General features: G+C 48.2%; 6 protein-coding genes across 10 annotated transcripts; 3 read left to right on the plus strand and 3 right to left on the minus strand.

Moving 5' to 3' along the window:
• The first annotated feature begins 71 nt into the window (after positions 1-71).
• On the plus strand, positions 72-5,056 carry LOC136190835 (death-associated protein kinase 1-like). Of its 4 annotated transcripts, none has more exons than XM_065979117.1 (19): positions 72-155; positions 205-332; positions 387-406; positions 457-609; positions 662-748; positions 800-904; positions 963-1,055; positions 1,104-1,254; positions 1,313-1,389; positions 1,528-1,593; positions 1,647-1,998; positions 2,044-2,249; positions 2,380-2,637; positions 2,689-2,817; positions 2,872-3,954; positions 4,007-4,070; positions 4,131-4,238; positions 4,475-4,753; positions 4,800-5,056. In XM_065979117.1, the coding sequence occupies exons 1-19, from the start codon at positions 148-150 to the stop codon at positions 4,808-4,810; spliced, it is 3,378 nt and encodes a 1,125-aa protein (XP_065835189.1). In that variant the 5' UTR covers positions 72-147; the 3' UTR covers positions 4,811-5,056. The 4 variants fall into 4 exon arrangements, with proteins under 4 accessions (XP_065835189.1, XP_065835190.1, XP_065835187.1 ...); XM_065979118.1 differs by having other exon boundaries at positions 1,647-1,791; positions 1,864-2,249; XM_065979115.1 differs by having other exon boundaries at positions 1,647-2,249.
• A 356-nt stretch (positions 5,057-5,412) lies between these two features.
• Positions 5,413-14,009, minus strand: LOC136190828 (low-density lipoprotein receptor-related protein 6-like). Its single transcript, XM_065979104.1, has 14 exons — positions 13,751-14,009; positions 13,434-13,636; positions 12,669-12,880; positions 11,356-11,882; positions 10,454-10,862; positions 9,775-10,169; positions 9,514-9,639; positions 9,054-9,459; positions 8,431-8,984; positions 7,312-8,205; positions 7,064-7,174; positions 6,889-7,008; positions 6,540-6,650; positions 5,413-6,480 (listed from the first exon to the last, which is right to left on the minus strand). Exons 1-14 carry the CDS (start codon positions 13,809-13,811, stop codon positions 5,480-5,482), a joined length of 5,130 nt encoding a protein of 1,709 aa, XP_065835176.1. The 5' UTR covers positions 13,812-14,009; the 3' UTR covers positions 5,413-5,479.
• Positions 14,010-14,127: 118 nt separating this feature from the next.
• LOC136190844 (choline/ethanolaminephosphotransferase 1-like) lies at positions 14,128-16,360 on the plus strand. Its single transcript, XM_065979132.1, has 7 exons — positions 14,128-14,818; positions 14,882-15,171; positions 15,321-15,405; positions 15,464-15,589; positions 15,649-15,801; positions 15,858-15,983; positions 16,044-16,360. The coding sequence occupies exons 1-7, from the start codon at positions 14,582-14,584 to the stop codon at positions 16,155-16,157; spliced, it is 1,131 nt and encodes a 376-aa protein (XP_065835204.1). The 5' UTR covers positions 14,128-14,581; the 3' UTR covers positions 16,158-16,360.
• A 159-nt stretch (positions 16,361-16,519) lies between these two features.
• On the plus strand, positions 16,520-21,751 carry LOC136190837 (oxysterol-binding protein-related protein 8-like). Of its 2 annotated transcripts, XM_065979120.1 has the most exons (25): positions 16,520-16,577; positions 16,747-16,804; positions 16,868-16,932; positions 17,001-17,072; positions 17,290-17,391; positions 17,448-17,528; positions 17,596-17,718; positions 17,776-17,860; positions 17,915-18,074; positions 18,133-18,203; positions 18,261-18,292; positions 18,351-18,393; positions 18,459-18,520; positions 18,576-18,638; positions 18,690-18,802; positions 18,856-18,937; positions 18,998-19,096; positions 19,158-19,254; positions 19,310-19,408; positions 19,470-19,567; positions 19,619-19,753; positions 19,810-19,904; positions 19,960-20,002; positions 20,183-20,322; positions 20,603-21,751. In XM_065979120.1, exons 1-25 carry the CDS (start codon positions 16,548-16,550, stop codon positions 21,021-21,023), a joined length of 2,469 nt encoding a protein of 822 aa, XP_065835192.1. In that variant the 5' UTR covers positions 16,520-16,547; the 3' UTR covers positions 21,024-21,751. The 2 variants fall into 2 exon arrangements, with proteins under 2 accessions (XP_065835192.1, XP_065835191.1); XM_065979119.1 differs by lacking the exon at positions 16,520-16,577 and having other exon boundaries at positions 16,671-16,804.
• On the minus strand, positions 20,584-23,093 carry LOC136190843 (uncharacterized). The gene is made up of 11 exons (XM_065979131.1): positions 22,967-23,093; positions 22,826-22,918; positions 22,686-22,766; positions 22,565-22,633; positions 22,382-22,507; positions 22,102-22,158; positions 21,913-22,052; positions 21,723-21,813; positions 21,571-21,665; positions 21,273-21,508; positions 20,584-21,225 (listed from the first exon to the last, which is right to left on the minus strand). The coding sequence occupies exons 1-11, from the start codon at positions 23,066-23,068 to the stop codon at positions 21,062-21,064; spliced, it is 1,254 nt and encodes a 417-aa protein (XP_065835203.1). The 5' UTR covers positions 23,069-23,093; the 3' UTR covers positions 20,584-21,061.
• Positions 23,094-23,125: 32 nt separating this feature from the next.
• On the minus strand, positions 23,126-23,682 carry LOC136190846 (thioredoxin-like protein 4A). The gene has a single exon (XM_065979134.1). It carries the CDS (start codon positions 23,628-23,630, stop codon positions 23,202-23,204), a length of 429 nt encoding a protein of 142 aa, XP_065835206.1. The 5' UTR covers positions 23,631-23,682; the 3' UTR covers positions 23,126-23,201.
• Positions 23,683-24,091: the final 409 nt, after the last annotated feature.

Below are 24,091 nucleotides of genomic sequence, written 5' to 3' on the forward strand. Positions count from 1 at the left end.
CGCTAACTAAAAATAAACAGTAGTCTTAGCCTGCACATCTAAGGAATGTATACGGGTAACTAGCTGTTTACCTTACGTCACGCGCCACGTCACGCACTTTTGAGACGACGAACTGTCTGCTGTCTGTAGAACCATAGAACTGGCGAGATGGGAAAGTACGTGTATGAGTTTGTAGGGAGAACACATTTGAATCTCTTTTTGTAGTGAAATGACTTTGCAACAGTCTTTGCAACAGTCCCTGTTAGATGCGATACGAGAAGGGGACTTCGAAAAAGTGAAAGAATGTATAAAAAACGGCGCAAAAGTGGACAGATATTGCTTAGGTAGGGAAGGTAGAGAATCATGATTAGTGGAAGCGTTCTTTCTGTAAGTCGTTCTTCTCGCAGACGCGGGGGGAGGAGCAAAAGTGAATAGTATCCAAGGAGGCCAGCCGCATTTTTTAGTTAATTAATTTAGGCGCAACTGCCCTGCGTGTTCTTGAAAGCGTGTTACGATGGTGACGTGGAAGTCGTTAAATCACTAATCGACGCTGGAGTGGACGTTAATGAAAGAGCTGTTGAGACTGCTTGGGCAAAATTTCCTATTAAACCTTTCTCTGTCAAAGACCAGGTTTCTGTGGTGTAGCATTTATAAAATGTGCCGTGTTACGAGGAACTTCTAGGCTATAGTGGCAGCGTTTATGAAAAATCATATGGAAATTGTAAAACTAGTATTAGTCAACGCTGGAGAAGTCGATAAGGCAGAAGCGGTTTGATTGCATGTATAGTCACTAGTTGCGTTGTTCACAGCGTTTTGCTAGTCTGATGAAGCACTGAAAGCGCTCATTGCAGCACGGAGTCAACAGTGGGTTAGTGCACACATCCAACAACTTGAAGATGACAATAAAATCAATGCAGTGGACTCGGTATTTCACTCCACTACTTGTCGTCTTTTGTTGCCGTAATATTCTACACGTGTTTTAGATGGGTTACACTGCCTTCGTTTACGCTTTGGCTCGTGGTCAATACTTGTTTGCTATGCTTTTATTACATTCCGGCGTAGAGTTGAAAAATGCTGTGAGTTTTCAATCTCGCTCTTGCGCCATTTCTTGTGATCTTTTGCAGGGCTACCCTCCGATCTTTCATTATATTGCTAATCTAGAAAGTACATCTATTCAGGATGCATTTTTGTCTTCAACAGTTGCTTCTCTTGTAACTGGTTCATCACTTGCATCACTTGCTCTATTATTACTTGCATTTGTCAGGCGTCCAACAGGTGTTGTGTTTAATTAATTGACAGTAACTGTATTCATTTCCATTGATTTGCATCATAGATTTTTTGCCTGCTCTTCTTGATTTTGTGAAAATGGTTATTGCTCGGGCGCCTCACCTCATGGACCGTCGAGATGAGGTCTGTTATAATATAGGAAAGGAATGATCAGCTTTGCAATTTTGCAACACTTCTGTTGCAAGTTTGTGAATCTTATTCTTGGCCGTGTTTGCCTATATGATATGACGTTTTTAGCACACTGAAGTTGTTTCCTTTTAGGCTGGCCGTCTTCCTCATGAACTGCCTTGGCCTAAAGAACTAAGAGATCTTTTCATTGGTTCATGGGTTTGTTTTTTGCCTCGTAACCCCAATGCACACTAATACGTGTATTGCTGCAGGCCCAATATCATTACCGAGAGCTATACTCGCTCGGCACAACCAAGCCAAACACAATTAAAGTTTGCGTAATTGGGGATGCAAAAGCCGGTAAAACAACGCTCGTACGGTCTTTGCAAAATATTGAATGGCAGGAAGACGATAAACGTACTGTCAGCATTGATATCACAGCGGCAAATGTTGAATCTGCAGGCGATCTCATTTTCTGCGATTTTGCAGGACAGCCTCTTTTTCACAAAACTCATGGGCTATTTTTTTCGGAATCTTCGGCAATCTTCCTGCTTGTTGTGGATTTGACTAAAACGAAAGAAGAGCTAATAGCAACGGGCGATTATTGGGCGTCGTTCGTAAAATGTAGCGTTTGTCTTTCCGGTCAGGCGTGTAACGTTGTTGTGATAGGCAGCAAAAAAGATAAACTTCGTTACGAAGCTTTAGAAACGGCCAAAAGGACAATGCGAGATCTTGTCAAACATCTTCAAATTACGTTTGGAAAATGGTTTAAATTTCATGACAAGTTTTTTGTTTTGAACTGTCGTGAGCGTTACTCAGGCAAAGTTACCCTACTTCGCAAAATTATTGGAGATACGAAAGGGCTTGCGCTTAAGGTAGGTATGCATGCATGTGTGTAATGGCTGTTTATTCGTGTTTAAAATATTTTGATGAAACGTTAGTGTAGCTTAGTACTATCACAAGACATTCAACGAGTACTCTGATGAGCTATGTTTTTTGGCTTAGACTGCAAGCGACGTTCCAGCAATTGTACAGACAGTGCAAAAGAACTTCTTGCCTGTTCTTCGAAATCCAAATGTGATCAAACAATTGATCAAACCATCTGAACCTTGGAGAAATAAGTTCTTGGTGTTGGGTCCTTTTAAATATTTCTTTCGTATCAAGCTTAGGGTCACAGACGGTAGTAATCACTTTGCCAACGAAATACGTAGAAACACCTTTTCTTTAATGAAGAGCAACTCATTGATTCCGAATAGTGACCAAGCAAGTTTTACCCGCAATTATAAAAACCAAATTAGCATTTTTTGTATGTAGGCTGACTTACCCGGTGTTCGCTTTATTAATGCAAGTGTTTTCAAAAGACTTATGGTTGAGAGTGTCTGCCCTGGTGTTGCTGAGAGCGCTCAAAACAAACTTGTTGACTTTTTGCAGGATATTGGAGAGGTTAGTAGACAAAGACTGAGGCCGTGTTTAGCTCATTTGTAGTAATCTTTGTAGATCCTTGTTATTGACGACCAGGTCATTTTGGATCTTTGTTGGCTTTCTAATAATGTCATTGGCCCTCTTGTGTCTCCTGAAGACTTCCCAATTAGTCTTGAATGCGTTTCCGGCACTGCAAGCAAGAAAGCAATCCGGACGGTTCTCGAGAATTTCAACAAGCGAGAATGGGATAATATTGATGACACGATCTCACTCCTGTGTAACTTGGAAATATGCTATCCGTTTCCTGGACAACCAGACATGTATCAGTTTCCGGCGCTCATCAGAGAAGAACGTCCATGTCACGTGTGGTCTAAAAATCCTAAAATGAAAGTCTACGCCGGTCGACGCTTGAGATGCAAAGAAGTGACCGATATAATAACGCCCGGAACAATGCCGTTCATTCAAAGCCACGTTCACAATGCTCCTTGCTTTCGTTCTTCAGAGCCCGACGTTTGGCGAGGCGGACTGTTGATCAAAAGAAGCGTTAACGATCGTTCACTTGAAGGAATGATTGTGCTGCAAGATCGCGAGAAGGCAATTGATTTTATCGTTCGTGGCTCCGAGCACTCCGAAGGCGAATGCAAGACGCTCTTGGCCGATCTTATGACGGCTGGAAAGACAATTTTTGAAAAAAGGAGTCCGGGGACCAATCACAGTCTCTGGTACATTAGCTCATCGGAATTGAAGCGGCTCAAAGAAGACGCTCGCGCTCACAAATCGAAAGCTGTTAATGAGACAATTGAGGTCCCTGAGCAGTCCACTCGCGCGACAGTGTACAAGGAAGGGGTTGAAGATAGCCTTGAAGATCTCCTTGCTCTCCCCGACGATCACTTCACGTTTCTCCCATACGAAACCCGCTGCACTATTAGTAAATGTCTGAAAAAGGATTCTGATGGAAGAGAGGCATTAGCCAAAGTCCTGCTTCCGAAGTTTGAAGATCGATTTCGCTGCGATAGTGCAGAGCAGTTGCTAGCTATTTGGAGCACGTACCTCGAAGCCACGACAAAGCGCTTCGCAGACGCCGCTCGAGCGTCTGGCCTTCTTTATTTGCTAATCATTCTAAAAGATTGTAGCGCTATTAAGCTTTGTGAGGAAGAGGTGAGCAACGCTCCGCTCTTTGACTCTAATTTTGGCTTAATTGCTTGTGCAGGAGAAGGCTGCCCAAGAAGATCTGACTTTTTTTGAAGCGAATTCTCCGTCTGCAATAGCTACGAGTAAGCAGTTGTTGTTCTGTTGGAAGAGTAGTCAGTTGCATTTGCACTGTGCGTTTACAGGACGGCTGTCAGCCGCAACAGAGAGCCTTGCTGCAAGCCCCCCGGCCCAAGACTGTGCAGCAGCAGCAATCCGTTCACAAGCAACCCGTTCATCAGAAGTTTGGGCAGGTAAACGTTAATTCCCAAATATAGATAATAAAATTCCTTCTCGCGCAACGCTATGAGAGATTAAAATTAATTCTAGACCTTTGAGTGCATGTTTAGAATGAATTGGGTACTCATAATCGTGGACGATGCTAGTAAACAACTGTTATTTTAATCTTGTTCTGCTATTGTCAAAAGAAAACTGTTACAGCCCTTACAAAACTTAAGGCATAATTCTTTCTAATTTGCACACTCATTAGGGGATGATTACCTTGATGCATCGCCGAATTCAGACGAAAAATTTAAAGTGGCTGAACGCATTCAGTCTGTTTGGAATCGCATTGGAAGAATTTTGGGACCGGAGCCTTTCAAACATTATCAACTGCACGCATTTGGAGAAAAAAGGACCGATTTGGACCGTGCTTTCGCAATGCTAGACGCGTGGGCTTCTGAGTTCGGCAGAAGTGCAACTCGGAGGCAACTCATCAAAGCGATGAAGCGCGTCGGTTGTTTAGCTGACGCCGAGGAAGTCTTTTCTGGTAGAGTCTGCTTTTCTCCGAAGATGTTCACTCAGACCGCTTTTAGGTCAATACTGATCAGAAAAATCTGTGTATGGTCCTTAGTGGTAAGATTACTGTAAAAAGTATAGCACTGCATCGATCACAGAGTTTGTACGCCACATGCCCTACCTCTCCTTACTCAGTTTAGCCTTTTTTTTGTTTACTTTTTATTCTTCCATTTTATTTGTGTGCTTTCCCCGAGCTGGAACCGATAGTTTAGAATTCCATTCAAATGTATCTACTACCATCATGATTAATTAATTGTCTTCTTTTTTTTTCCAATTGGTTGGTTTTTGTATTATCTAGTGACTTACTTTACTTCTAGTACTTGCGTGTTGTAGAGGCAGAAAAAGATTGATGTGACGTCAAATTTCGCTGCCTAGTCTATGTATTGCCTTTCTGCTCGCCAGTCTCCCAAAAGCAAAGGTAATTTTGTTTAATTTTAATTAATTTACCAAGTACCAAGTTTATTCTTTCACCAGTACGCTGATGTTTTGATTACAAGCTGAAGTTCATTCGTAATCAGGTAAACGAGGGTCGCTACGCAGGACGATTTACGGGTTGTACGCTTTTCCCCCTCGCCGCCAGCAAGCAGTTCGGTCATAGGCGCGCTCGGTCGTACGTCCCCACGCGAAAACTTATGCTAATCATAGTACTCATACACTACTCTCTGTACATGTACAACTGTAATAAGTCCAAGTGCTCCTATACAGCAGTTTGTGTGTAGTCCGTAACAACTGACGGCGGCGGCGGAGGACACGACTCCATGGCACTCACCACCGAAACGTTACCACCGCCCCTAGCGTCTTCGTCTTCATTAGCAGCATCACGGTTGCCGTCTTCATCATCATCATGATCATCAACTGTCGTTTCCCCAGGAACGCCCCTCCGAGACGAAGTCAGCGGTCTCTTTCCCTCAGTCGCGGGTCCTCTGTCCTCGTCTTCAGACGACGACAGAACGAATTCGTCGTCATAATCATCTAGAAGGGTGGTGGCAGCGGCGGCGGCGGCCTTCTTCTCGGCGCACGACGCCGTGAATTCGCTCGGCGGCGGATTCGGCGGCACACTGCCGCCAGAAGCGGCTCCAAACATAGGCCCGCCCATGGGCGGATCGAGCGTAAAATTATCCGTCTCGCCGCGCGTGCGCAACGACGACATCGACGGCATGCGCGGCACGGACCGAAGCCCGAGAACGTATTCGGATATCCCGGCGACGGACGGCGATCGCCGACCGCAGCGCGCTCGCGGCTCCTCCGCCATCGCCAGCTCTTCGAGACGAGCCTTCGTCAACTGACTGCATTCGGTCGTCGTGGGAACCGAGGTGTTGTACGTCGAACTCTCCGTACGACATCGACGTTGATTATTCATTTCGAATTCGTCCGCCGTCGCCGCGTTCGCCGCCGCCGCCTCTTTGAGACGTCGTTGTCGCCGTCGCCATACCAACATGACGATGAGAATCGCGAACGGCGCGAAAATTCCGAGAAGAGCGCAGAGGACGATCATCGAGAGCGACGGCGTGCTGTCGTCGCGCGATTTGCCGACGGAGATCGGGGGGTCGGTCGCGTTGGGGGCGACGGGCGTCAGGAATTGACAGGTGAGCGGCGATTCGTCGGCGCCGTCCGGGCAGTCGTTGATGCCGTCGCAAAAGAGATCGTCTTTCATGCATTGCTTGTTGGGACAGAGACGATATTTTCGGCGGCAGCTCGCTGCGTTAGGAATGCCAATGAGCTTGGGAGATGACTACTATGTAAGGGTGTTGGCTTACGGCAATCTTTTTCGTCTGAGCCGTCGAGACAGTTGGGTACGCCGTTGCAGCGTTCGACGTTCGACACGCAGTCGCTGGAGCGACAGGTAAACTCGTTGGCGGAACAGGGGCCTGTTGACGAGAAATTGATTAAAAATATGGACGTCCCTTCGCTATTTAGCGCCAAGCAATAATTTGAAGCCGCCGATAAATTAGACCCACGTGGCCATGTGACCCACAAGTTTAAGTTCTCATTCTGCACGCTGTTCACGCGAGAACAAGGGCGCCTTGGTAAGGTTAGGTAAGAAAGGCATACGAGACATGCAAGCGTAGTTTTGGGTGAAGCGGGGGCCCCCTTTCATGCACTTACAGCGATTCGTTTCGTCAGAACCGTCCACGCACTGCCGATAGCCGTCGCAACGCTGACTCGCCGGAACGCACGACGATTCGTCGTCACACGGAACGTGCGTCGTCTCGGGGCAAAGCGCAGCTAGGAGACGAAACAGTGAAAAAAAGAAACGCCCACCTTTCTTCCATCTCCTTACCAGTGCACGTGCTTCCCTTCAACTCTCGATAGAGCGGACACGCACAATACGAATGAGGAGAGGGAATGCAAATGTGACTGCAATTTCCATTGTTGACGGCACACGGATTATCTGCAAAAAGAAACAATCACCATAACAACGTCAACACCAATAAGATTAAGAACCCCAAAGGGACCAACACTGCCCCTCCTTTATAGGAAACATAGGGCCTAAATCTACTAAGAGAAAAAGCCTCGTGGCAAACGTACCTGGCATCGGCATGTCTTGATATACGACAAAATCGGTCACGCCCGCCATCCCCGTTCGAACCAAATAACTCGGCACGATCTGCACGCCGTCGTCCTCGCTCTCCGTCACGCCGGCGTCGACCGATATTTTCTCCATGTGACCCGTCGACGGTCGCACGTAGAATACATACTTCAACGTCAATCCCAATCCGACTCGCGCTCCCAATCCGCCTCCGGACGCGATCCGATACACGACCCGATCCTTCCCGTTGACCTTGCAGCGTTCGATCACGTCCCGACTCGGATCGACCCAATAGAGATAAATATCGCCGGAACGCATCGTGAGTCCGGTCGGCTCTCGAAGTCCAGTATTCACGAGCGTCAGCTCTCCGGAGCCGTCGAGTCGCGCCTTGCGCACCGACGCGCTCGCGCCGCCCCAATCCGTCCAATAGACGTGGCCCGAGTTGGGGTCAATGGCGAGTGAGCGCGGGCGCGCCTGCGGCGCGCTGACGATGAGACCGACGGGCGCGCCGTCGGGGTTGATGATCCCAATCGATTCGGCTTGCATGTGCGTGTAGTAGATCTGCCCCGTAATCTCATTCACGCAGATGTCGTAGACGTCGACGTCGGGGAGGAGAAGGCGAACGCGATACGGCGTTTCGGCGGCGTCGGCGGCGTCGAGCGTCGTCGAGTAGAGCTGCTTGTTCGCCGCGTTCACCCAGTAGATCGTTTTCGTTTGCATGTGAAGATCGACGGCCCAGACGGGCGATTCGATGTCGATGGGTAGAGGCGCGTCGACGAGACGGCTCGTCGGATTGGCGATGTTGCGCGGCAATTCGAGCGACGTCGGTTGGCCGACGTAGAACGACGGCGACGCGGTGTCGTTGAGCGCGTAGAACAAAGCCGTTTGGGGAACTAAACGAAAAGAAAAAAAACAGTAAGAGAACGAGTCCTCGTATAGCTATCATCGTCAGTTGGCCTATCTTAGTACAGTACTACGCGCCTAACTGGGGCTTATAAAACACGTCCTTCAGCGCGCACAGACCGCTATGCATCCAGTAACATTTCCGCGTCACCGACTCAGTGAGTACTCCGTACTCTTTGTCTCATAGAAAGATCACTAATATAGACTTTTCCTACCGGTGCACGTATTGAGGTTGTCTGCGTTCTTTTCCGTGTGCATGTGCACCGGACACGAGCAATTCCTCGAATGATTCGACTGCGACACGCAGAACTGATCGCAACCCCCGTTGTCCAGCGAGCACAAATTCTCGCCGATTTGACGCGTGTAGTGAACGACGGTCATGACGAGTCGCTCTTCGCCGTCGAATCGCGAAGGACGCATTAGCGTTCGCCACCTCTTCAGCGTTCGAAGACCGGACGGCGAGCCGTAGCGCACCTCCGACGCGAAGTGAACGGACCAGTAGAGAGTGCCGGCGAAGAAGGCCAAGCCGAACGGCTCGTAGTTCTGCGAGTTGACGGCGATTCCCGTGGCGCCCGTCGTCAAATCGACGACGCTGATTTGATAGCCGATCGGATCGGACCAGAAGAGACGGCGCGTCTCGTAGTCGATAGTCATGACCGACGGATTGAAACCCGACTGGAGACTCGCGATGACTTTACGCGACGACGGATCAGAGATGAGGACGGATTGGATAGTCGGCGGAGAACCCCACGTAGAGAAATAGAGAAGCCTAAGCACAAAAAAACATCAGAGCTGCTCCAAAATATTTCTTATAATAGACCCTATTTCTTCTTCTTACCCGTGTGCTGGTTCCACTGCAATTGCCATTGGCTTCTCTATGTTCTCATAAAGAAATGTGCTTCGAAATTTTCCGTCGATCTGCGCCATATCTATACGATTTCGATTCGCGACCGTCCAATACATATTGCGGCCCATCCAATCGATAGCCAAACCGCCCTTGTTAGCCGATTCGTAGTCTACGACGACTTCGAACTCGCCGCCTCCGTCGAGATTCATACGAAAGATCTTGTCGCGTTTCGCGTCGCTGATGTACAGTTTCTTCTCGCGCCAGTCGAAATCCACGGCCATCAGTTCGGTGACGAGTTGATTTGACTCGACGTGCGATAGCATGGAGTAGCGTTTCATTGGCGTTTTTCGGACGTAGCCGCTTTTCGTATTGGCGAAAATCAGGTACGGATCGTCAGCTAAAACACGAGAAAAAAATTAGAAGTTGAGGACTGATAGAGGAGGAGCCTTACTTTTGCATTGGGTCATGTTCGAGTTCGAGAAGAAATAATTGTCTGGGCACGCACAAGATCGTCCGTCCGGTGTCGCCAGACACAGATGACTGCAGTTGCCGTTATTCTGGCTGCAGACATTTATATCTATACATATACAAAAGCATCCAGTTTTAGGTTCCCATAGAACGCATCCCTCTCCCTCTAAAAGAAGTGCATATCCGCACTTCTCTCGTACGAAAACAAAGCGTGTGCGTGTGTTCAGATATCTACCTTTCTCACCTGGCTTTCTAGAGGTATCTATAGCCTTGATTCCATATCCATCCTCTAGCTCGTTGACCAAGATGGCTCGTTTCTTTATACCGTTGTTCTTATCGACTCTCTCCACGGTCTTCGCCACCAAGTCAGTCCAGTACAAAAACCGATCGAGCACGGTGAGCCCGAAGATGTGCAGCACGTCCGATTGCACCAATATCACGCGATTCCGGCCCCACAAGTCGGACTTCTCGATCGTTTTGTGTTCGGCATCGGCCCAGTAGAGAAAACCCTGTTCGCTGTCGATGGCCAGACCGTTCGGCCACGTGATGCGCGAGTCGACAAGCACCGTCACATTCGTGCCGTTCATGAACGCTTTGCCTATGTGAGGATAACTGCCCCACGCCGTCCAGTAAATGTATCTAGGTAGGAGACACAAAGCAAAGGTGAAAAGGCAAGACAAAAGAGATTAGCATAATTGAATGTGTCTTTATCCTATAGCACGAATACTGTACTGCGCGCGTCTGGAGTCTCAATCTCGCGCTCTAATAGCGTTTCGTGGGCAGGACGTTTTTCTAACAAACTACCTGAAGATCAGGATCCCTTAGACGAGCTAATACACTAAAGATTACCCTGCAGCCCCAAGGTGCAGATAATCCGCGGGGGGGAAACCGATCTGCAGATGATCGTTAATTGCGTGACTCACCCTCCGACCGGATCAACGGCAATCGCGCGCGGCTTTTCCACATTCGTAACGAGCGTCTTGACGCTCGACCCGTCCAACTTCGCCACCATAATCGAATTGAACTTCCCGTTCGTCCAGAAGATGTTGCCGCCCGGCGAGTCGATGACGATTCGCTCCGACGAGCCCGCTTGCAGCGGAATGACGGTCTCGATGCCGCTGCCGTCCATTTTGGCGCGCATTATCGTCGTCTCGTAGTGGCCGACGAATTCGGTCCAATAGACGTATTGGGTGTCGATGTCGTAGGCGACGTCGGTGATCCACGACGACGACGATACGTTGATCTCGAGCGGAACGTCAATCGAGTTGGAGACGTCGAGAGAATAGATGCGAATGTCCACCGGGCGAGCAAAGAGCAAGAATTTCTTTGTACCTAAGGGAGAAAAAAACGTTTCAGAACGTGAATTATTTTGACGTCACAATTGTACAGGACTGCTCTATACTCTCGGACACAATGTTAAGTTTCCACAGTCTCTACCCTGGTCTCTACCCATATCACAGTTCTTGACTACACTTACAGTAGCATTTGAACGTTTTAGGCTCCTATGCATTAATGATCATTGCAAACCGCTAATGGCTTGGCAAGTAAACTCTACACATCTAACTGAAACTGGGGTGGGCAAAACGAGAGAGAGGAGCCCCCAAACTTTAGAACGGCAATGTACCATAGAGAAGACCTACACAACACTCAATACACTAAAGAGAGCTACTCGCTTATGACCACTTCCACAAAGATAAGCAAACATCTGAAAGTGGAGCTCATTAGAACAGGCGGAGCACTCGAAGATAGTAAGTAAGTAAGTAAGTAAGTAAGTACAGAATAAAAAAACAAACGCCTTCTAGACAGGACTTTTAAATATTCTCACCTGGCGCACACGTAACTCCGTTGGAGAGCAATCGAACGCCCGTCGGACACCCACACACGCGCGAGGGCGGCAAATAGAAGCAAAAATGACTGCAATCGCCGTTTCGAACAGCGCACGGATTTCCCACGACGGGCTGTTGACGTTGACTGTCGAACGTGCCGATGTCGTACGGCAAAAGGAGTTGCTTATTTTTCACAATCGATTTCTCTTTCGCGTTCTTCTTCGACGACGTGAATATGGCGCGTTCATCGATGTCCGTCCAGTAGACGGAATCGCCGAGAACGGTGATGGCGAACGGCCAGACGAGACTGCTGCTCTGCAAGAGCGTGCGTCGATTCGAACCGTCGAGGTCGGCGTATTCGATTTTATGATTTTGGGAATCGGTCCAGTAGAGACGACGTTCGGCGTAGTCGATCGTCAAGCCGTTCGGCAGGCCGAGATTTTTTCGAATAAGTACGGTTCGATTGGAGCCGTCCATGTGGCAGCGTTCGATTTTCTTGCGACCCCAATCGGCCCAGTAGATGTGCCTAAAATCAGCAATACTTATTATGTGCTCTCGGCCAAAAACTCAAGCTCTGAAAACACGCACGGCTAAGCGATCTTATCGCATAGGTTAGAGTACTCAAGGGAGTACGCTTGGTGGTTTCAAAAACAATGTTCTTTGGATAAGTACGTACTACACTACACGTCGTTCTCTACATTCTCCTACATCGTAGTGCTTAGGATCTATCTATGATCCCTGGTGAAGTACAAACGAACTTGAGTTATCCTACTGTACTCATGTCTGCCTAAGGGGGAACTTCGTAAGGGGGAGAGGTGGGCGGAGAGCCATTCGAAAGCCATTAGGACAGGCGCGAAAACGGTTTAGGCACTATTCGAAAATGGAAGGCCAAGGTGCGGACGCTTGTCACTTGGGGGGTGCAATCTATTAGAACCGTTTGCTAAGAATCAAGTCCGGCCCCACGAAGTAGAGCCAACGTCCAAAGAGAGAGAAAGAAACGAGAACAAAAAACGAGGAGGGGACTCGTAAACAGAACGTAGGGGTGTCGGACCCCAAAAGCGAATAGCCTCGAGGTCGAGATAAGAACGCGGGAGCCCCGGTTCCCACCGAAAAAGAAAAAAACGAACAGAGGCGAAAGACTGCGCGATAGCGGGAAGCGTCAAAGGAGAAAAACGGTCGTTAGGGAGGGAAAGCCTTAGGAAGTTAGGAGATGCAATCAAGATTGAAACAACAACGGGGAGTAGGAGTAGTATTGTGGGGGAGCGGGACCGAGGGCTCCATGCCAAACCATGCATATTGTCTACGAACGTACCCGCGAACGACGTCCAAGACAATGGCGCGCGGTTCGTCGAGATCGCGCCAGACGATCGCTCGTCGATAGGCGGCGTCGTACGGAGCGATCCAGATGCGACTGCCGTACATGTAGAATCGCGGGTAGCGAGGATCGCGATCGCACCAGATGATGTGACGGCCGGCCCAATCGATGGCCAGGCCGCGCGGCTCGCCTAGACGCCACGGTATCACCTAGGAGAGCCCAAGCAGGTTCAATCAAAAGAACAAGAGAAGAAATTCTAGGGAGACCCTACGACAATATGGTCACTAACGCATGTCATCAGACGTCGGGGGGGAGAGGAGAATTATTAAACATTAGGCTAAATTCTTTGCTCTCGATTCGAGCGCAGCGAATCTGCCCTGTATACTATCACTCAAAAAAAATCGACGTCTTTTTCTCTGCGTGGGATTTCGCAATCCGATCTCACTCTCGATCCCACACACGTCAAAAGTTATTACCTGGCACTACGCGAGGTCCTATAGGAATTCTAAATGCCACTCTAAAAATACGTACGAATGGTACGCGTTCTGACAAAACAAAAGAGTATGGATACAGGTGGTGCAGATCAAACAAGCCACCAAGGAATGATAGCAAACGCAAAATTGGCCCATTATGCGAAGAGGGGGGCCCCGCTGTTCGCCTTCTAAATCCGACCAAGCGAAGGGGCGAAAAAACGACGCGAAACGCCCAAACGATCGACGCGCGAACGCGATAATAAACGCCCTTTTTTCGATCGCGCCCCACCTCTGTGACGTTCGTGCCGTTGGCGAACGCTCGATAGATCTTTCTCAACTTGAAGTCGGTCCAGAACATGTAATTTCGAGCGACGTCGAAATCGAGCACTTCGACTTCTTCGAAATTCGGTATGATGACCTCCGTCTGCTGATCGGACGTTCGTATGCGACGTATGTCGGCTCCGTTTGCGAAGCGCAAGTCGGGCAGATTAGCTATGGGAAGAGAGAAATCGACATAGAAATCGACACGCACGTCGTGTAACATGACGACAACAAGACCACCCCGGGCTAGTTTTCGTTTTTTTCCTTCCGACGTTTCTTTCTTACCGATAGCCGCGAGGCAACCGCTTAGGGTCACGATCGCTACGACGATTTGCGCGGCGTGCATTCGACGGAGCGCGGCGAATGGCGAGGAATATTCGACGGGTTTGCGGTCGCGGGAGACGGGGCGTGTCGTTTGTGGCAATCTACGCGCTTCGACGACGTGAAATCGACGAGCATCGAATGGGGAGGACGAGTACGGGAGATGCGCGGTGTCGTCGCGCGACGAATCGAGGGGAAAATGACAAATGTGCCAAAAGGGTCTCACCTACGGGGTCCTCGTAGACTAAACCGCAGTACTTCGAAGAGGTTTGATTTAGGGCCACGTGAGCGGATGTTGGCGTTGTACCGCCGTACACCGCGCGGTCTTACCGTCGAGACACTTCAGCGAAAGCCAAAAGGCGATCCACTTCAGTCGGGGATCCCGCATGTTTTGGCGGTCGATAAGCGGACACTGCAGTGCCCCAGTTTCGTTCCGAATGTCGTTTACCTTTCTCCCCGATCAGAAATGGCAGAATTGCAGGGCTCTTTCACCAGATCCAATCAGTGACGTTTGTCGCTAATGCATGTCGTCATTAATTTATCGTAATCCAATGACGAGGCCATTGAAAGCGGCGGCACAGAGGTCCGGACCGTGCAGTGCAAAAGAGCTAAAAATAATGCCGCCAAAGACTAGAAAAATGGTATTCATAGAAAATGCAAAAATGCTAATCCTGCATTCTTTCTACGACAAGAAAGTTAGATCACAGATGACGAATGCATCTGCAAAAATGAATCTTTTCTTTTACATTATCCGGGAAATCTTCGACTTTCGCGTTCCCGTCCGAGCAAAAGGCGATGTCCTTTCTCTGGCGTCCTCCGCTCACGGAGGACCAACTGCGAGGTCTAGACGAGCACAAGTACAGCTGCAAAGGCCGATCGATCATCGAGCCGGCGTTCCAAGTCCTCTGGAATTGGCTAGTAGAGCAACTCCCCCTCTGGATCGCGCCCAACCTTCTCACCATCACCGGCCTAGCGTTAAACGTCGTAACAAGTCTTCTAGTGGCATTCTATTGCCCGAACGCAACGGAAACGGTACACCAACGCTAATTACATAAAAAAATTATTAATTAATTCCAAATTTGAATTGTTTTCCAGGCGCCAGCGTGGGTTTTCTATTTATGCGCTCTGGGTCTCTTTACTTATCAGTGCTTGGACGCAATTGACGGCAAGCAGGCTCGACGCACGGGAACGAGTTCGGCTATGGGCGAGCTCTTCGATCACGGCTGCGATTCCGTTTCGACATTTATTGTCATCCTGTCCACCGTTTGCGCAATGCAGATGGGCTCCTATCCGCTTCCGACGTTCCTGTACTGTTTTACGTCGATTTTCGTTTTCTATTCGGCTCATTGGCGAGCGTACGTGACGGGAACACTCCAATTTGGAAAGTAAGGGGGGTAGAGAGCTGATGAGAATAGCAGTTAGGTTTCCATAACAGTAGACAATAGGCCGGCTTTATAGAGTTATTTGTTAGAGTGTTTTTATTCCATAGCGTACCCGGTTTTTGAGAGGTCGCTTCTTAATCTCCTTTTCTTAGACTTGACGTTACCGAGGCTCAGCTGCTCGTCATAATAGTCTACACTCTATCCGGTGCCCTTGGACAATCCATTTGGGCCACAAGGGTTCGGTGCTGCCTTTTTATTTCGTCAAGATCTCATTGTCGATTTTTTTCTCCCATAGGTGTACGGGATAGAAATGAAACTTATAATCGTCTTTCTGTCCCTACTCTTTGCCTGGGCCACTGCTGCTAATAATCTACGAGTGATACTCGAAGGCGGGCAAGGAAAGAACGGCTCGACTGTTGCCGTACGCTTTAGCTTAGGCCTAATCATTCCACTAGGAAAGAGTCTCTCTCTCTCTCTCAGGATACTAGTGTTCTGTCGCCGGCATTCCCCATGGCATTTCTCCTCTTCACCGCGTACACGCTCTATCTTCATTCGACCATTTTTCACGACTATTCGAGCGTTTTTGTCTTCACATTCGGCGTGGCCGGCGCAAAAGCGTCGAACAATTTAGTGGTGCGCATTGATAGAATAATACCTTACTAGTCTATCATCTATATATCTACGCGTAGATTGCTCACATGAGCAAGAGTCCTATAGGACTTTTCGATCGCTGTCTTATTGGACCGCTTCTTATGCTTATGAATCTCTACTTTCACTCCTTCATAGACGAGTTCTATTTGATGATCGCCGCTTTGGTATGCTTCAAAGCCGAATGGGGTGAGATTTTTATGACGTTTCTTTTTTTTTCTCTCTAGTGCTTTGGCACGTTTGATTTGGTTTTCACTTCTGCCATGATCTGTCGCCAGCTTTGCGATCACATGAAGATCTACTGCTTTACCATTTGGCCAAAAGCGGCTGCCAGCAACTGAAGTCTGCCTTTCGGTTGCGGATCAAGAACCTAAACCTCGATTTATTCGCTTTTCTTCTCTTTGGGTTCTCTCGTTTATTCTTGGGATATAGTTTTTTTTTTGGGACAGTAGATTATTCCGAGTCTTTGTGTGGAGTGTTTGCGGCTGTGTTCTTGTTTTATAACGGAAAAGTTTATCATAGTAGATGTAGATTTGTCTTTTGAGTAGGTGCCGTCAAGTTGTCAGTGGTCAACATTCCGGTTTTTACTAAGCTTTATTTCTGCTCGGATAATAATGTCTTTTGTTAGATGACAGTCCACAAGAAGGTGCTGCAGAACAATACTCATACGGGACGCACTCTCTCTTTATTCGTTTTACCAACACCCCCGTATAGCCGAATCGTTTTTCACGATGTCGACGCCTTCAAACGACGACCCAAACGTAAGTGCAGCGAGGAGGACGCCCTCAGGGCAAAAAGAGGTTCCCAGGATACAAATCGATCCGATCCGGAGACCGGTCGCGCGATCATCGCGTGCTAACTCAATAAGCCCTCGAAAAACGACCCGGAATGTCCCGTCGCAGCTCGTCGTCATCGTTTTCTCTCTTCCAGGAGCCGTCGGACGGCGACGCGAAGACGAAATCGTCGCAATCCTATCCAACGATCTCAGGTAAAGCGCGCGAAGCCCAACGGTGAGACGTTTCGTCGCCTACGCTGTACCCGCTCGTTCCAGTCGCCCACGAGAGTGCGGAATCGAAGAGCAGTAGCGTACGAAAGATGTCGGATCGATCGCGAAGCGTAAGTTTGTCGCGCCCGCCGAGGGGTCGGAAAAAAAGAGGTGTCACGTGAGAGCCTACTACGTGCAGAACGCGACCGACTCTCCCGCCGCTTCGAAGCCAGGAGGATCGGCGAAAAAGTCGGATAAGGAGTCGTATAAGGTGGGTACTGTACGAAAGAGAAAGGGGGTGGGGGGAAAGGAACTTCGACGAATATGGCGATGACGTCACTGTAGCAGTTAGAATTGACTCCTCAAAAATTTTCCTAATATCGTCAGCTACCCACTTGAATATTCAGTCGCCTTTTTTTTTTGTTTTGAATTTAGTTTTTGTGAAATTCAATAATTTATTATTTATTCATTTCTTTTCCTTATTCTAGCAAATGAAGGAGAACTATAGACGCGAAGTGAAAAAGGTTCATCGCGACGCAAAGGAAACGTTTTCCAATCCCACCGTCGTCGTCATGTCGGGCTGGCTCAAGGTGTGAAAGACCGTATAGTCCTGAGCATTCATTTTGATACGGTACATCGTGTCAAGATTCGCGGCAGCTTGAAAATTTGGGCCAAGCTGTGGTGCGTCGTCAAACCGGGTCTCCTTCTCATATACAAAAATGAGAAGGTCAGTTTCTTTAGGATAGCGAGTCGTCTTCTTTGTATATAATAACCGTGTGTGTCTGTCTACACAGCAAGAGGTGTGGGGCGGAACGCTGCTCCTCAGCGCTCTCGAAGTCATAGAAAGGCCGTCGAAGAAGGAGGGCTTCTGCTTCAAGATCTTTCATCCGATCGAACAATCTATATGGGCTGCGAAGGTCGGTTAGAGACTTCTAGGCGGGTTGTTTTGGGGCTCTTTTAGTGTATTGGATCAGGGTCCTAAAGGCGAATTGACGAGCGGCGTCGTGCATCCCATGCCGAAGCATTATCTCATTTTGAGAGCCGCTTCGGAAGCAGAGGGTAAGTAGAATAGAATTTGTATTTATTACGTACATTGGTCTTGGGTCTTTAAAGGGAGATGCTGGTTGGACGCTCTCGAAGTCGCTCTCCGCATGTCTCTCACGAGCGGCTTGCACTGTCCTCCGTCGTCGTCGAACGTTACGTCCACCGAGCCGTCTCCCGATACGAGTCCTCGTCGTTCGCAGTCGTCGCTCGTTGCGGCAAAGCAGCAAAAGTACGGCCGGTGAAACTAGAACTAGGTGAATGGGTCTGTCATCCTCCTCTCTCCTCAGAGACTTGGATTGGAACGAGCATAGTTTCATTTACGACGAGATTGTCACCCGCGACGAACGCGAGCCACAGGGTGAGTACAGTTATTTGGTAATAGATTGTTATTAAATGAAGCGCTGTCTTTCCGTAGAGGGAGACTTCTTCAGTGGGCAAGAGGACAAGGTGCGTCCATCTCTCTTGATTTTCATTCTTCGACACTCGTACTTAACGGTTTTAAAAGTTTTCCAGTGACGACGATGATTCTCCGGGGCGGAGCAGCGAAGGTATGCGCTATTTCATAATACGAGATACTCCGGATCTCCATTCCCTCGTTTTTATCCCCCCCAAGTTCCAAAGGATACCGAACCTGAAGCGAAATACGTTTCCTGTACCAATGACGATCTCGGCGAGGTTATGTCGAGACTAGAAAGCGTCTCGCGTTTCCGTTTGCGAATTGCTCTCGTAGGCGACTTTGACTGGAGAGTGGGAAGCAAGCAACAAAAGCCTTCTCTGGATGATTCTAAAACAGGCCAGACGAACAGTGTAGTAAAAACTCACAAAGTCATATAATAATGTTTAGGTTCGACCTGGAATGGATCTATCCAAAGTCGTTCTGCCCACGTTCATCCTCGAACCGCGTTCGTTTCTCGACAAGCTGTCCGACTACCACTACCACGCGAATCTCCTTTCAAAGTAGAAAAAAATTAGAAATTAATAATTAAATCGTCACAGTTTCTCTCCCATAGGGCGGCTTCAACGAGCGACGCTCTCGAACGAATGAAAGCTGTCGTTTGCTGGTTTCTCTCGGGCTTCTACAAGAAACCCAAAGCACGTGGAACAGATAGACACACACTTCTCTCGTGATCATAATAAATTTTGAAACTCTAGGGTCTCAAAAAGCCTTATAACCCTATTATCGGCGAGACGTTTCGGTGCATGTGGCACCATCCGGAGACGAACAGCAAAACGTTTTTCGTCGCCGAGCAAGTGAGATTGCTCATTGGCTCGTGTCCATGAGAACGGCATTTTTAAAAATGAATTTTAACAGCTATCGCACCATCCTCCCGTATCGGGGTTCTACGCGTCGAACCGGAAGGATGGATTCTGTATTGACGGTTGCATTGTGTGCAAGTCAAAATTTTACGGTAAATGGAGTCTGTGTGTCTCTGATTTATCATCACGGTTTTTTTCTTTCTTCAGGAAATTCGACGCAGATTCTTTTGAATGGAAAAGCGACCGTGACGTTTTTGGATAAGGGAGAGGAGTACACGTTGAATTATCCGTACGTCAATTGCAAAGGTGCATACCATCTCTTTGTCTAGTGGAGCTGACTTGATCTCTCTTCTTTTTCATATACTAGGTCTGCTGATTCCTCCTATAACTGTCGAACTCGGCGGTCACGTCGTGATAGATTGCGAGAAGACGGGCTATAGAACGGAAATGGACTTCAAACTGAAAGTACGGGCTAATTCGAGCGCGTCGAACGTGCTTCTTGAGTGTGCTTCTTAGCCTTTTTGGAAATCGAACGATCATCTGAATGCACTATCCGGAAAAATAAAGGTCGGTAAAGAAACCGTGTTTCTTCTCGACGGACACTGGGACGGAGAGGTGTGGCTCACAGAGAAGCAGTCGCCCGGCGCAAAGGCAGGCGAACGTCTATTTGTGCACACGTTTTTTTGACTGTTTAATCTCTTTATTAGTCTCTCCTTTGGAATCCTGATAGCAGTGTGAGGTCAGGTCGACTCAAGCGTCACGTAATCGATTTGCCAGAGCAAGGAGATTTTGAATCGGAACGGTAGAGATAGAAGTAGCTAAGGAAGAATCTAGAGAGGCATTGTGGAGTTGTCTAGGCTTTGGAAAAACGTCACGGAAGCTATTATCAACGAAGATCAGGTATGATAGGTGGAGACACACCGCAGAACGCTTGAGGAAGTTACATGTCTGCTATTAGTTAGAAAACCTCTAAGATTAAAGAGCATGCAGCTGTTTACATGAGGCACCCAAGGGGTCCCCTAATCTAACGGCCCCTGCTGCGAGAGGGTCGACCAGTTATGATGATACTCTCTTTATTAGACAAGAGCGACCGAAGAGAAGGCCGTTCTGGAGGATAGGCAAAGGAAGGAGGAAAAAGAGCGCAAGACGTCGCGCGTCGAGTGGGTACCCAATCTATTCGAAAAGGATTCCGACGGCGAGTGGGTGTACATTCATCGAAAGTAAGTAAGATTACAGGCTATAGACGTCCTTCCACACGCATACCGTGACAATACGTGCAGAGTTCTTGCAGGAGAAAGCTAACAGTTTGTATATCACATTGCGACGTGGGTCCTAGCCTGTCATACCTTGTGTTGGCTTGCATGCGTGAGACTTCTAGTAGTGCATACCATGTAGGCACACGCGTGGCTTCACCTAACTGCATGGTCTAAGAGGGGTACCGTAGTTTGGCTGAGAAGACTTTTAATAATCCCTATCGCGTCTTGTTCTTTTTTACTGCAGCGTTCGGCCGTGGGACGCGCGCAACGACGTCTACGAATACGACGTCAACGGCGTCATCAAAACGCGAACGCAGCGCACGATCGTTCCCCTGCGCGCGCCGAGCGTGCACAATCTCTTCCTGACGAAGACGAAACAACGAACGTCGACGTCGACTCCAACCGCCGGCGCCGAAAACAAAGTCTTATCCACATTGCCGGTGACCTCGACGAACGGAGACGCCGTCGCCGAGCTGAAGTCGTCCGTAGATCGACTCGTCGTCGCGGAGAAGGAAAATCGGGAGAAGTTATCGCAGATTCTAATGGAAATCAAAGCGAGGCGAGGGGGAGAGTCGAGCCGCGGCGCTTTGGGGTCGTACACGTGGCTAGTTGTTGCTGTCATGGCGATAGCATACGCGATGGCGGCGTGGCTTCCGGCTTGGTAGATAGGGAGGGAGATCTATTAGTGTTTCTAGTACCTCTATTATTTAGTTATAGTTTTTGGTGACTTGCTTTGTGCTCTGGTTAGAGATAGAGCTGATAGCAATGCCACGGTGAACATTACGTAGAAGACGCTTTTCCAGCCGAATTGGCTTGCTATGAAGCCAATCGTGGGGCCTTCTAGGATAGCGCCGGCCGTACCAAAACCTAAAAATGTTTCAATATTTTAATTGTGTTAAATTTGAAGTTCCTACCGTTAATGAAACCGATGACGGAGCCTTGCATGTTCCTGCCATCCTGTTTGCCTAGTTGGGCTGCTATGGGTCCCGTTATCATTGTGTCCGAACCACAGTTTGTAAATCCCGCTAGGAACAGAAATAGGATGTTGAACGTCATTCCAAATGTTGAGGTGTAGAGGAATAGGAGGAAGGCCACCGTGCTACCAAGAAGGCTAAACGTCGTGCATAGAATAGATTGACTGTTAAAAAACCTTGACAATGAAAAAAGGCGGCGAATAAATGCTGTATGTAAGAGACGGCATTTCTTTCTAACTTGTCGGCTATATAGCCTAAGCTGACTGATCCCGCTACGCCGCCAACGTCGAAAACGGTGGACAGTAAGCCAGCCTGTACTTCCTTGTATTCGAGCTAGATAAGGAAGTGTAGTGCGATGGGACTGTAGTATAGATACCCTGTAATGTTTACCTCTTCGTAAAGATACATGGGTAACCACATGAGCATTGTGTAGCGGACGGCTTTTGTGCCAAAACAAGCCAACGCCGTCTCAGTCATACCCCTACAATTAGAATTACAGATACCAGGATACAGCTACTTGTTAATGTACATAAAGGATTTATCCGTGCCCCTTCCCCCTCAGGGCAATAGTTGCATGCACCTTATGCTAAATATTTGAGTGAGTCCGGGAGCACTGCCCTGGCGTATTTCACGTTTGCTCTTCAGATCTATGTCCGAATTGAACTCGTGTTTACTTGGAGGCGGTCTGAACAACCAAAGTACCAGAAGTCCGAGTAGACCCTATAAAAGCAAAATCAACAAACGATCGGGTAATCTTTGTAAATCTTACAACTACGGCAGAAGGCAAAGCGAAGCAGTGTCTCCATCCAATCATTTGCAGTCTCACCTGCGGAGTGAATCAATTCATACAGTGAAACATTAGATAGTTGATAGGTGCGGCTACCTGCTTATTTTGGCCCACTTATAGTTTTGTTAATTACAGTCCAGGTAATTAAATCGTCCATCTGCATATGTGGCCAAAATAACCAGGTTCCATGTACAGTTGATCCTTCATTATTTATCAAAGCAGTAATGAAGGACCGACAGTAAAGGGAATGTTTCCTTATTACCGCTGTTGCTGCTGCAACGATGCCACCAACAAAGGCAGACGTGCCAAGAAGTCCAAGCACAGTGCTTTGCTCATCTCCAGGAAACCAGGCTACTATTCCTTTTACAGTGCTTGCCCAAATAAGTGACTGTAGAAACAAGGACAAGGCGAGTGAATATTGTTAGTATGTAGTCAGGAAGTGTACCTGAGAAATTCCGTTGAGAAACAAAAGGAACAGCAATAGAGGAAAGATGTTCCAGTATCCAAACGAAAACTACTGAAAATAACTCAACAACAAATACTCTTAGCACCATGGTACTCCTAACCATAGAAGCAGCAGACAGTAGCATGCACGAGCCCATCGTCAGCCGAGCACCTAGTTTATCTGCACTTCCACCTAACATCATCTTTAAACAATAGCAGTTTGAGTTACTAAAATTCAGATCTGTGTTATAATTAGATAAACCTGGGCGAGTGCATAGGGAAAGATGAACGCCGTGTCCATCCAGCCGAGTTGGGACGTACTCAATCCCATTTCCGCCTGCATGTCTTTCTTCACCTAGTAGGACATGAGGTGGACCTGCAAACTACTCCTTCAGACGCGTACCAAACTAAGCGGTTTCCTCAGAAGGTAGACCGCCGCGTAGGAGCCCCAAGCGAGCATAAAGACGCCAATTTGATAACGTCGATGAGCCCCAAGAGACTGCATACTGCACCAGGGCCCTACACAGGCTTGAGGCTGCTCCCTAGCGCGCTCGAACGAATGCAAGTTTAGAATCCGACATGCATTTATTAATTCAGACACGCACAAATAACATAATACAAAAAGTCTCTCCTATAATCTAATAACGATATTTCGTCGAATAGTCTTTGGGCGATATGACGAGACCGCGTCCCTTGCGCGCGCCCCTGTAGATCGTTTCGAGAATGTCGATCATCTCCTGCTTGTCCTCGATCGCCCAATTGATCTTGTTGTTATTTCCCGTGCCCAAATCGATCATCATGTGCTTGTTTCGATAGAAGAACATCAACGTGCACGGATCGTAGAGTTCGTACATCTTGTTGAAGTCGGGAACGGCCGAGATGTCGACGACGTAGACGACGACGTAGTTTTTGACGCGTTCGGCTATGCCGTAGAGCGTCTCGTCCATTTTCATGCACTGGGGATCCCAGTCGTGCCCGAAACGGATCACGACAAGCCGATCCTCTTCGGCGAGTATCGCCTGATCGACTTGCCAGCCGTTTTCGAGATGGGAGAGCATGTAGGACATTGTGAGACGTTGGGAGAGACCGAGAACGACGAAAGTGGTTAGACAGTGTACGGGGAGTTCCGTGCACATGCGCGTTTGCAATTTCTGGAGTTTCGGCGTTTTTTCGGCTCTCTGTAATGCAGAAAACGACGAAGGAGGAAGATTCCGTCGCGTTTAGCGAAATGCTATTGCGAAGCAATCGTGACATGATCGGAAGATGGTAAAATAAGCGAGTTTAGATGTCAGAGAAAAAGAAGGGGGTCCCTTTTTCTAGCCGCACAGCGTTGGCTCTTCTCGCTGGAACGACAGCCGGCATACTAGGTCTTACAGGCATCCTAGGATTTGTCTTCTACATCGTTGCATCGTTCTTCGTATCGGTGAGAAACGAGCATGTCAATAAATTATTATTATTTTCGTCATTGTATCTGTGCTTTTCTGGTCTCAGTTTCTTCTTAATGTATCAGCTGGATCAAAGTGGAATC

The sequence above is a fragment of the Oscarella lobularis genome, chromosome 9, assembly GCF_947507565.1.
Source record: "Oscarella lobularis chromosome 9, ooOscLobu1.1, whole genome shotgun sequence".
Classification (NCBI taxonomy): Eukaryota; Metazoa; Porifera; class Homoscleromorpha; order Homosclerophorida; family Oscarellidae; genus Oscarella; species Oscarella lobularis.

What these genes read in the sequence shown, in the direction of transcription:
- LOC136190828 (XM_065979104.1), bottom strand. Translation starts at nt 13,811, where the DNA reads ATGCACGCCGCGCAAATCGTCGTAGCGATCGTGACCCTAAGCGGTTGC. An exon ending in GTCTTGGACGTCGTTCGCGG is followed by an intron (nt 11,883 to 12,668) that starts GTACGTTCGTAG and finishes TGCTGATTTTAG; the next exon opens with GCACATCTACTGGGCCGATT. An exon ending in GAAGGGAAGCACGTGCACTG is followed by an intron (nt 7,009 to 7,063) that starts GTAAGGAGATGG and finishes TTCGTCTCCTAG; the next exon opens with CTGCGCTTTGCCCCGAGACG.
- LOC136190846 (XM_065979134.1), bottom strand. Translation starts at nt 23,630, where the DNA reads ATGTCCTACATGCTCTCCCATCTCGAAAACGGCTGGCAAGTCGATCAG.
- LOC136190844 (XM_065979132.1), top strand. Translation starts at nt 14,582, where the DNA reads ATGTCCTTTCTCTGGCGTCCTCCGCTCACGGAGGACCAACTGCGAGGT. An exon ending in AGAACGGCTCGACTGTTGCC is followed by an intron (nt 15,590 to 15,648) that starts GTACGCTTTAGC and finishes TCTCTCTCTCAG; the next exon opens with GATACTAGTGTTCTGTCGCC. An exon ending in ATTTGATGATCGCCGCTTTG is followed by an intron (nt 15,984 to 16,043) that starts GTATGCTTCAAA and finishes TTTTCTCTCTAG; the next exon opens with TGCTTTGGCACGTTTGATTT.
- LOC136190837 (XM_065979119.1), top strand. Translation starts at nt 16,705, where the DNA reads ATGTCCCGTCGCAGCTCGTCGTCATCGTTTTCTCTCTTCCAGGAGCCG. An exon ending in AATCTATATGGGCTGCGAAG is followed by an intron (nt 17,719 to 17,775) that starts GTCGGTTAGAGA and finishes GTATTGGATCAG; the next exon opens with GGTCCTAAAGGCGAATTGAC. An exon ending in CGACGAACGCGAGCCACAGG is followed by an intron (nt 18,204 to 18,260) that starts GTGAGTACAGTT and finishes GTCTTTCCGTAG; the next exon opens with AGGGAGACTTCTTCAGTGGG.
- LOC136190835 (XM_065979115.1), top strand. An exon ending in GCGTAGAGTTGAAAAATGCT is followed by an intron (nt 1,056 to 1,103) that starts GTGAGTTTTCAA and finishes GATCTTTTGCAG; the next exon opens with GGCTACCCTCCGATCTTTCA. An exon ending in ATCTTTTCATTGGTTCATGG is followed by an intron (nt 1,594 to 1,646) that starts GTTTGTTTTTTG and finishes GTATTGCTGCAG; the next exon opens with GCCCAATATCATTACCGAGA.
- LOC136190843 (XM_065979131.1), bottom strand. Translation starts at nt 23,068, where the DNA reads ATGCAGTCTCTTGGGGCTCATCGACGTTATCAAATTGGCGTCTTTATG. An exon ending in TACTGTCTGCTGCTTCTATG is followed by an intron (nt 22,634 to 22,685) that starts GTTAGGAGTACC and finishes TATTTTCAGTAG; the next exon opens with TTTTCGTTTGGATACTGGAA. An exon ending in TCGTTGCAGCAGCAACAGCG is followed by an intron (nt 22,159 to 22,381) that starts GTAATAAGGAAA and finishes TTCACTCCGCAG; the next exon opens with GTGAGACTGCAAATGATTGG.